The 11,359-nt window shown below is 43.2% G+C and overlaps 1 protein-coding gene across 1 annotated transcript; it reads right to left on the bottom strand.

Annotated features, from left to right (window-relative positions):
- Window positions 1-1,227: 1,227 nt before the first annotated feature.
- Window positions 1,228-9,964, bottom strand: LOC109923930 (myelin protein zero-like protein 3). Its single transcript, XM_048615644.1, has 3 exons — window positions 9,599-9,964; window positions 3,565-3,628; window positions 1,228-1,926 (listed from the first exon to the last, which is right to left on the bottom strand). Exons 1-3 carry the CDS (start codon window positions 9,784-9,786, stop codon window positions 1,864-1,866), a joined length of 315 nt encoding a protein of 104 aa, XP_048471601.1. The 5' UTR covers window positions 9,787-9,964; the 3' UTR covers window positions 1,228-1,863.
- Between the last annotated feature and the right edge of the window lie 1,395 nt (window positions 9,965-11,359).

Below are 11,359 nucleotides of genomic sequence, written 5' to 3'. Positions count from 1 at the left end.
CTGAGGGAATGGAAGGGGGGCTGAGGAAACTGAAGGGAAGGGAGTTAGTGGAAGGAAGCAGGATGGGTCAGGGGAAGGGGAGAGAAGGATCATGAAGTGAGATACAGAATCTGATGACCAATTTTGCATACTTTCTACGCAAGTATAATTACAGATTTGGACAAAGTCTGTGTTGTGTCTAAATCCATTAGGAGCTTTGTCTTCCAAATGATTTTGTTTGTAACCTGTAACTATCCAGTCATTTGCACATAGCTGCCATTAGGTGGCAAATATGGAACAGCAATTAATGCAGAGACAGGAAATCTGAAATAAAAACAAAAAAAAACTGGGAAATATTCAGCAGTTCAGACAGCATCCAATGTGCAGAAACAGGGTAAAAGTTTCGGAATGATGTCCCTTCATCAGCACAGGAAAACATCAAGAAGAAACAGGATTTAAATATGTTTACAGTCAGAGAAAGAGGGAGAGGAGGAAAGAGCTAAAGGGAAGGTCAGGATGCAGAGCTGAAGAGACGAAATGACCATTGGGAAATCACCAAGGTAAAAGATGTAGTAAAAGTAAATACAAATGATGGATTTAGAAAATGTGTCAACTAGGCTAGCAGAATCATTACCTACACCATCCAATAGTGTAGCACTCTGTCAGTACTGAGGGAGCGCCGCACTGACGGAGGGTCAGTGCTGAGGGAGCGCCGCACTGTCGGAGGGTCAGTGCTGAGGGAGCGCCGCACTGTCGGAGAGTCAGTGCTGAGGGAGCGCCGCACTGTCGGAGGGTCAGTGCTGAGGCAGTGCCGCACTGTCGGAGGGTCAGTGCTGAGGTAGTGCCTGAGGGTCAGCTCTGAGGGAGTGTTGGTGGGTCAGTACTGAGTGAGTGCTCCACCTTGAATCAGAGAATGGCATGTCATAGGAGGAGGCCATTCAGCCCATCATATTTGAGCCAGATCCTTGAAAGTGCTTGTTCATTTAGTATCCAACCTTGCCCCCTGGCCCTGCACAAATTCCCTTTTTATGAATTTAGAATAATAACTTTCAAATGAAAGTTTTATATCAGTTCCCACCACCTTTTCTGTTGGTGAGTTCCAGATCACAAGTCATTGTGTTGTCAAATAAATCCACACCCCGCGCCCCCCACCCCCCCCCCCACCCCCACCCACACCACCACCAACTAGTTACTGGCCCCTTGTCCCCGGAACCAGTTTCTCACAATTTACTCGATGAAACCCCTCAATGATATTTCACAGTTTTAATAAATCACCCTTCTTGGTGAACAATCCCAGCTTCTCCAGTTTAATCTAATTTAACCAAACTCCTTCATTGACATCCCCTTCTCGTGAATCTCCCGGTCCCTCACTGAGCCCCATCAACTTCTGCCCCAGAACTGCACACAATCGTCCAGTTGGGATTGGACTATAGATTTCTGAAGGTTTGGATTCATTCTGTTCCTTTTCCCTCAATAACAGGCTCCTAACACAGAAGCAAAATACTGCAAACACTGGAAATCTGAATAAAAACAGAAAATGCTGGAAATCCACAACAGGCTTGACAACATCTGTGGAGGCAGAAATGGAGTGAATGTTTCAGTAAGATGACCTTCCATCCCAGTACACTAACTTCTCTTCAGTATGACATTGCTGAGGTCATTAATAAGAACTTTAAGCACTCCCTTAGAGTGTGAATAATGAGAAGACATGAAAGGAGTGAGCAACAACATAAGACGCTCCCAAACCTGGACCCTGTATATTAGTGAAAGTTGTGACTGTTAAGTAATCCCCTACACCATCTTCAGAGAAAGAAACTCTTAAACAGATTAGCATAGAGTCCAGGGATGATCTCACTGACACAGGGGGATAATAAAAACTTCAAACTATGTGACTGATTCAGACGCTGGATAAAACCGATGGAAATCTTCATCTTCTTCATCAGAATCCTAGACAGAAACAGGAAAAATACAGAGTGAATATCCTTAGGACAGGCATAGCACAGAGTTAAAACAGATTAAAGCTCCCTCTATTCTTTTAAACTTGAAGTAAAGCTTTTTCTACTCTTAAATTAAAATTAAAGCTCCCTCCTTACTGTCACTATCAAACACTCCCAGGACAGCAACAGCACACATTAGATCCACAGTAAAGCTTCTTCTACTCTTTTATCATACATAGCATTCCTACAGTGTGGAAGCAGGCTATTTGGCCCATCCAGTCCACACTGACCCTCTGAAGTGCATCCCACCTAGACCCATCCTCTGCCTATAATCCTGAATTTATCATGGCCAAATCACCTAAACTGCACGTCTTTGAAGTGCAGGAGGAAAGCGGAGCACCTGGAGGAAACCCATACAGACATGGGGAGAATGTGCAAACCCACACATTCGCCTGAGAGTGGAATCAAACCTGGGTGTTTGGTGCTTGGCACTGTGAGGTAGCAGTGCTAACCACTGAGCCACTGTGCTGCCCTGAAGTAAAACTAGAAATATAACTTCTTCAATGCCATCCCCATCAAACACACTCAGTGCAGGTACAGCACATGATTAGATACAGAGTAAAGCTCACCCACAATGCCATTAGGGAGGGAATTACAGGATTTTGATCCAATGACATTGAAGGAACGCTGATATATTTCCAAGTCAGGATGGTGGGTGGATTGGAAGGGACATTGAAGATGGTGGTGTTCCCATGTATCTGCTGCCCTTGGCCTTCTAGATGGAAGTGGTTGTGAGTTTGGAAGGTGCTGACTGTTTGATGAATTTCTACAGTGTGTCTTATCAATGGTGGTGGTAGTAGATTGACAAGGTCAGAGATCAGACAACACCAGGTTATAGTCCAACAGGTTTATTTGAAATTACAAGCTTTTGGAACGTTGCCCCCTTGTCAGATGAAGACACTTCACCTGACGAAGGGACAACCATCCAAAAGCTTGTGATTTCAAATAAACCTGTTGGACTATAACCTGGTGTTGTCTGATCTCTGACCTTCTCCACCCCAGTCCAACACCAGCACCTCCATAACATAGTAGAGGGAGTGGATGTTTGTGGATGTAGTGCCAATCAAGCGGGCTGCTTTGTCCTGGATGGTTTCTGTTTCCTGAATGTTTACCAATTCTCAATCCATGCCAGAATATTACCACCAATCCCACATGCTTTGATTTTGCACAATAACTTCTAAGATGGCACTTTATCAAAAGCTTTCTGAAAATCCAAATGCACCACATCCACTGGTTCCTCCTCATCTATTTTACTAGTTACATCCTCACAAAAGCCCCGCAGGTTTGTCAAACGTGATTTCCTTTTCATCAATCCACGTTAATTTTATGTATTCCCACCTGATAGATTCCAGCTCTCTGCCTGTGGTGCTCTACACAGAGATCTCCACCTTGGATTATAGTGAATAGCAGGGAGGCATGCGGGGCCGAATGGCCTAGTCTGTCCCCTATTTCTTAAGATTCAGGCAGCTGATCCTCAGGCCCTAGGTACACCCACCCCAACCCTCATACCTCCCCTCCCTCGTTGGCTCCTGGAGAGCAGGAAGGAAGTTAGTGCCTAGCCAATCAGATTGTGTATTTGAGATCCTACCTGGAAACATGACGCACAACACAGACAGATCCTGTTTCCCTGGTCATTTTCATCTCTATCAAACCTGCCCAGAAAAATAGCTCCAGTTATTGGTTGTGACAAAAGGCAAATATCCCAAAGGAACTAATTATTTATTTTTGTTTCTATTGTACACAGATATCTAACTCTGGCTTTCACAGCGTTAAGTGAGGGGGAGGAATTCGGAGGGAGTGGGATGATGAGGGAGCTGGGAGATTCCGAGAGGGAGCTGAGAAGAACTTACGTTTTCCACAGCAAGTTATAATCTAGAATGAGCTGCCTGAAATCTGGATAGTTTCCCAATTTATGGTGATAGGTGGGTGAGTGGGAGTAATTGGAAAATTCTATCAACGAACCAGCGAAAGCCTGATGGGCCAAATGGTCTCCTCAATGCTGAGTGATTCAATGATTTGTAAATCTTTCTTTCTTCATTAACCAGCAATTCTGCAGATTAGCAGCTCATCCAACATGCTCTCAATGACTGCTCCATTTCAACTCAATATTGTGACATTGTAAAGTAATTAATTTGACAATGAGAAGCTAGTCACTGACAGCTGAGATGGATGGAGACTGACTGTTTGGGAGGGAATTGGAAAAGACAAATAAAAATTAAAAAAAAAACAGCTGGCTGAGGAAAGCTGACATAAAATAGAGGCCAGTGAATAGTCTTACTTCCTTACTACTTACTTAGTCTACCTCTGCAACCAATGCAGCAGACACTGCCTGTGCTAGGTTTGGCGCTCTGAAACCACACCATGTGCTATCAAAATGCAGAATTAAATGTACAGCACAAAACAGGAAATGAAAGGTGCCAGAGAAACAAAGTATTTAATCGATGTAATGTTTTAAGAGGAATGCAAATCAGAATTCTTCATAAATCCAAGCTTTCCTTTCTCAATTCCAGGCTTCGGTGTGTGAATGAGGCAGGGATTCCAGAACATGGGTGGGGATTCAAGAACACAGACAGGGATTTGAGTGAGATTGGATGAGTTAGAATTACATTCACCAGAATTCTAACAGGACTAGATTCAGTAATTGCAGGAAGGATGTTCCCAATGACAGGGGAGTCTGGACCCAAGTCTAAGGGTACTGGGTAGGCTATTTAGGATTGAAATGAGAAGAGATTTCTTTACCCAGAGACGAGTGAGCCTATGGATTCATTGTCACAGAAAGCGGTTGAGGTGAAAACATTGAGTGTTTTCAAGAAGTTATGCAGAGTTTTTAGGCCTGAAGAGGTCAAAGGGTATGGGGGTGAAAGCAGAAACGGGGTATTCAGTTCGATGATCAGTCATAATCATATTGAATGGTGAGTCAGGCTCGAAGGGCCGAATGGCCCACTCCTGCTCCGATTATTTTGTTTCCATATTCCAGTCTACTCCAGCTGATCCTATCCCTGGTGTGTTACTGCTTAAAGAGCTAAGTTATCAGGATGTCACCAGTTACTATCAGATTCTATAAATCACCGAAAGATCAATAACGTTTACAAAACACAGAGAACATCACGAAGATGACAACCAAAATTACTAGCATGAATTGGAAGTTTGCAGATATCCATCTGAAGTTAGACTCTTTAAACAAAGACAGCATTATGCATTTTAAATTGAGCTACTGTAGGACTGAATAAGCATGTGGTGAAAATAAAGGTAACCATTGAAGATGAGGAGGTGCATCGAGTCAACACTTCAAGCTTGTCTCAAGATGATCAGAGATATCCTGCTGAGCTGTGGGAAATCCTGTAGGATGTGCTTTATATGAAAGAGAATTCACTGAATGTGCTCACCTGGTGTGGCCTACATGTGACTCGAATGAATAGAAAAAGATGGTGTGACAAGGGCAAGGCCTGAGGTTTCTCAGAGGCTGAGCTGTCTGAGCAGGTAACACAGCTGGTTATAGTGTCAATGTTCATTAAAACTTTTCAAAAAGACTTCTTTGAGAAATTAAAGGTCATTAGTATTTATAAACTGCTAAAACATTAGCACAAAATATGAGGCCATTGTAGCTGTACAATATGCGCGAGTGGTAAGGTGTATTTACCGGTATTGGTACAAGACACAGAAAGCAAGCAAGTCATGTTAGAAATGTGGTCTGTTTCATTCACTGCAAAGAAAGGCTGACCTGATATGAAACAAGAGATGCTACACATTCTCTAATGCTCTTGGTCACAGATGAACAAGGTAGCTCAAGAAGGATAATTTTCAAAAGAATAACAAAAGCTTGTACCCAAAGCTCTTCGCTAGGAAATACTGTCACAGTTTTATCAGCCTGGCACAGTATACTGTGTGTTGCCCAGAGATCACCAATGACATTGAGAAGACAGTGAGGATGTGCAAGACATTCCCCAGTCACTACGCACAGCAACACAAATAATCTCTGCACCCTCGTGACGATCCCTCAGTCCCTTAGGCCAAAATTGCAACAGATTTATTCACCATGCATTAACAACTTTCTCCTAGTCACTATTTTTCTAAATTTCCAATTGTCAAACAGTTAAAGGACACATTAAGTGTGTTCATGGCAGACACAATGACTGCAATATTCTGTATAACTGTGAAGCTCATACTTGATAATGAGACACAATTTGTAACTAAACATTTTAGGAACGTGTGTCAAAGGGGGCATAAACCTATGGTAGCTCACCACATTATCCCAGATCCAGCAGTCTCACTGAGCAAATGGATCAGACATTTAAAAACATTCATTGAGAAATGCAGAACAATAAAACAAATTAAATAAATTAAAATTAAACAAGTAAATCAAATAAAATCTTCTCATTGTTTTATTACACCTAAGAGCTAAATCTCTGGATATAAGCTTATTATCACCAGCAGAAATCATGTTTGGATGGCAAATTAGGCTAATCTTGCCAAACCATCACAGTCCAAGTTCTCAGAAATACAGGACTAAATTCTCGAAAATCAAAAGGAGAATAAAGATCGAACATGACCAACTTACAGCTGTGGAACTTCCTAATTTACTCACAGGACAGAAGGTCAGAATCATGTATCCTATCCAAGGAACCTGGTTACCTGCCTGAGTAAAGTGTGCAGTGAGTCTAGATTCTACAAAGTTACAACACTAAATGGAGCAACACTGAAGAGAAACAGAAGCCAATACAATACTCCAACTGTGTACAGAAAACAAACACAAAGGTACATTCGGATAATGAAGGTGTGGAAACTACTTGACGACAACCAGCACATTCATAAGACAAGTACAAGTTGCGAAAAACCAAATGTTAAGTCTAGATCTCCAGAAGGCTGCACCATCTCAAGATCCAGAAGGACAACCAAACTATCTGTACACAGAAACAGAGAAAACAGGAGCAAGTAGGCCCAAGCCTGCTCTACAATTTATTAGGATGCTCATCCAACTCAGTGGCCTGTTTCCATTTCTCCCATGTTTCTTTTGATCCTGTTAGCCCTAAGTTCTTTTTGAAATCATACACTGTTTTGGCCTCAACTGTCTTCTGTTGTGGTGAATTCCACGGGCTTACTGCTCTCTGGGTGAAGAAATTCCTCCTTATCTTAATCCTGAAAGATTTATCCCTTATCCTTAAACAATGACCCCTGGTTCTGCTCTCCTCCCCCATACAACATCCTTCCTGCATTTACTCTGCTAATACTGTTAAAATTTTATAGGGTTCTAGAGATCCTTCCTTATTCTTCTGAACGCCAATGAATATAATCCTAACCAATTCAACCTCTCATCATATGTCAGTCCCACCATCCTAGGAATCAAACTGGTAAACCTTCACTGCACTCCCTCTATAGCAACAGCATCCTTCCAAATCAGCTTTGTATCATATGTAAATTTGGAGATATTACATTTAGTTCCCTCGTCCAAATCATTAATATATTACGAATAGCTGGGTCCTAGCACTGTTCCTGTGGTGTCCCACTAACTATTGGCTGTAGTTCTTCCCTCTCACTAAACCTTGTGTTTCCCAACATTTCTGGGATGTTATTTGGATCCTCCTTTACAAACACAGAACCTAACTATGTCTTTAATTGGTAAGCCATTTTTTGTTCGCCATTCAATTCAGTAATTCTATAATACTATATATACTTTTGCTATTACTTAAACTTATGTAACTGTTCATTCTTGTGGTTTAATCTTGGTTTGATGGTGGGCAAGGAAGGGGAAGTTTTAAGAGTGAGTATGCTAATGGGCCAAGATGACACCACATGACCACCAGTCATTGAGTGTATTTAAGACAGAAATAGATAGGTCCTTGAATAGTAAGGGGATCAGAGGTTACAGGAAGAAGGCAGGAGAGTGGGCTTGAGAAACATATCAGCCAGGATTGAAAGGTGGAGCAGTCCTGATGGGCTGAATGGCCTAATTCTGTTTCTAAATCTTATGGTCTCGAGGAGTCAAGCAGCAGCGAGACTGAGGATGTGGACAAAAGTTGTTCAGGAACTAAGATTCTTGAATAGATTTGTAGCTCGGGTTGTGGATGCTGTGGTTGATTCACTCATTGAGCTGGTTCGTGTGGTTGGTTCGTCAATCCACTCAATCCACTCAGCCCAGGAGTTCCTCAAATCCCTCAAAGACAAAAGACAAGACCATAGTTTCCTTTGATGTTCCTGCCCTATTCACATCGATTGACATTGAGAAACACTAGCAACACTTCTAAAAGAACAAGCCCGAGTGACACCATCCCCACAGACAACATGCTGAAACTACTGGACCTGTGCCTCATGATCCACTTTACCCAAATCTATGAACAAATCAACAGGACACCTATGGGGTCACCTACCTCTGGACTAATAGCAGAAGCAGTGATGCAGAAACTTGAAAGCATGGCCCTTCCACAGATCCAACCTAAACTATGGCCAACACCTTCGTCATTATTAAACGGACCAAACTAGAGGAGACACACCAACTTATAAATAATGCTGTCACTGGCATAAAATTCACCAGGGAAGAGGAAAAGAATGAACAGCTCCCATTCCTGGACGTCATGGTAGAACGTAGGGCCAATGGGGAATTTCTGACAAAGGTACACAGAAAGGCCACACACATGGATCAAATCCTGAATTCCAATAGTAACCACCTCAACACCCACAAACGAAGTTGCATGAAAACACTATTTAAACAAGTGACAACACACTGCAGCAACCCAGAACTACGCCAAAATGAAGAATACCTCTAAAAAGTATTTCAGGACAATGGATACCCGAACAGCTGGGTCTGATGATGCCTATCACACAAACAACAGGAAGACACAGTACGCCCCGACACACTCGTCACATTACTGTACATCAAGCACATATCCAAACTGACCACAAGACTCCTACGACCATTGGGCATCAGAGTGGCACACGAACTTACATCAACCCTATGCCAACTACTAACTCGAACCAAAGACCCATTACCCACTATGGACAGAACCAACGTAATATACAAGATCCCATGCAAAGACTGCGACCAACATTACATTGGACATACAGGAAGGAAACTGGCCACAAGGACACATGAACACCAACTAGCCACAAAAAGACACGACCAATATTCACTCGTCTCCATCACATGGATAAGGAGAACCATCGGTTCAATTGGGACAACATCGGGATCCTAGGACAAGCCAAACAGAGACAAGCACGGGAATTTCTAGAGGCTTTGTTCTCCACCAAGAAGGCCATCAATAAACAGGTAGAATTAGACCCTATATATACACATCATGGCAAGGGAAAACCGGAAGTGGGGTAATCCAGCTCAACGCACCCCAGAGTTTAAATAACAGGCGGGAAAACACAATGGCACTTCATCAGAGGCCGCACTGATGATGTTACCCAGCAGGATAATGAAACATCTCTGGAACAATGAACCAGCTCGGCGAGCGAACCAACCACAGTATTCAGGAACTGCGAGTTATCAGTTGCCGGGTTAAATAAACCTGTTTGAGATTTTCACATAAATTTAACCCCATGTTACTTAGCAATCCAATATGAGTGGTGACTTGTGTTAGGGAAAACAGGACAAGAATATTTTTATAGATCCTGGCTGAACCTACCCCTCAAGGAGCTCTATCGATCTGTTTTTGGAACTGACTCCATAGAACCCGAACCTCTTGCCCATCCACAGCAGGTGCACTGTGACCACCAGCAGAGATGGAATCACTACCAGCAGAACCAGAATGACAGTCACACTGAGGCGGAACGGGAGCTCTTTCTCAGTGACAGTGAGGACAGTGCTTGGCATCTCACTGCTTAGATCTGGTGGGTTCTGTACCACACAACTGAACGTTCCGTTGTCACTCTGTGTTAAATTCTTCAGGATGATGGAAGCGTTTCCTTTTGTAACATCCCCGTTCCACAGGACTCGATCCTTGAAGGGGCCACTGTGAGCAGGAAAGACTTCAGACTGATAGTGGAGAATCTATGTTGGGAAAGAGATGGAGGATTAACTAGTTTAGGTCAAATGCAAACTTTATTTCATTCCAGTGAGTGCAACAATTTGTAGAAGACCCTCCCCTCACATTGGGTGATGCCACACCTGGTTGATTTTCTCCTCAAGATTCATATCCTGGCACTAACCATCTGCTGCATTCTGGGAAGTTTCCTCATTGATCGCTATAATATTGTTCATGATGTACCACCTCAAGGTCTTTGGAGCCAGCTGGGTGACAAACTGAAAGTACAGAGAGCACCACCACCTACTGGGAGGTCAGTGTTGCTCAATGATTCTGCTCTGATCTGAAAGGTGAAGATTGTGGGTTAATGTCCCCCTTCAGACTCTTGAGCTCAGTGGCCAAGGTTAACAATCCTGTCCAGTGCTGAGGGAGTGCTCTACCGTTCAAAGTAACATCATTTTCAGAAAATGTTAAACTGGGGCCATGACTGCTCTCTCAGGGAGATGTAAAAGATCCCATGACTCTAAGTTGAAGAATATTAGGGGGATTAACCCCAGTTGCCAAGCTGTACTCATTCTTCAATCGATAATGCAAAAACAGACCATCTTTGTGTGGGAGCATGCTGGGTGCAACTCGGCAGCTGTATTTTCTAAACTACAACAGTGACTACACTTCAAACATACTTCATCAGATGAAAAATATTTCAGGAAATGTCCTGAGATTGTGTTACGTAAATCATTCTTTCAGTGTTTGCTGTTCCATTAGCGAATGGTACCGTGTCTGATCTGGGACAGCTGCCATACCAAATGCTGCCACCTGAGGGCACAGGCACCACATGTTTGAGCTGAGCTGGCAGCACCGCTGCAGGGCCCAAGAATCCAGGAGAATGACTGCTCCTGCACCCCAAGGCAGCAGCACTCTCCTCAAAACTCAACTCTCCTCATGAGGAATGTTGGCGAGGTTCAGTGTTTGTGGACACTCTCCCCTGGTCAGTGCGGTCACTCTCTCCCCACCCCCGGTCAATGCGGTCACTCTCTCCCCGTAATCAGTAAGTGCCAACCAACTGTTGTTGTTCTTTCCTCAGCTAATGTAAACATGGAAGTTCTAAAACAACATCATTCTTGGGGACCAGGAATAAATGGGAAACTCTCCCTCGTTGGCCTCTGCCCAAAAGCTGACCTCACAGAGTGGGCTCCATCAGTGACCATTTGATGGTCACACTATCCGAGGATCGGTTATACTGACAGGTTACTGACTTACCACAAACACCACAATCAAAGCTCAGGGAGGAAATGGTCAAACACAAGGTCAGATAGAAGCAAATGAGCTCTGATGGTCATCATTACCACCACTGGAGTATAGTGCAACAGAAAGAATCAAAACGTTATGTAGGAACATCGTGATTAAAAGAAAACTGCATCT

The sequence above is a fragment of the Rhincodon typus genome, chromosome 32 (genome assembly GCF_021869965.1).
Source record: "Rhincodon typus isolate 14 chromosome 32, sRhiTyp1.1, whole genome shotgun sequence".
In the NCBI taxonomy this organism is placed as follows: Eukaryota; Metazoa; Chordata; class Chondrichthyes; order Orectolobiformes; family Rhincodontidae; genus Rhincodon; species Rhincodon typus.
Note: the sequence above shows the minus strand (reverse complement) of the source record. Positions and strands in the feature narration are given on the sequence as shown.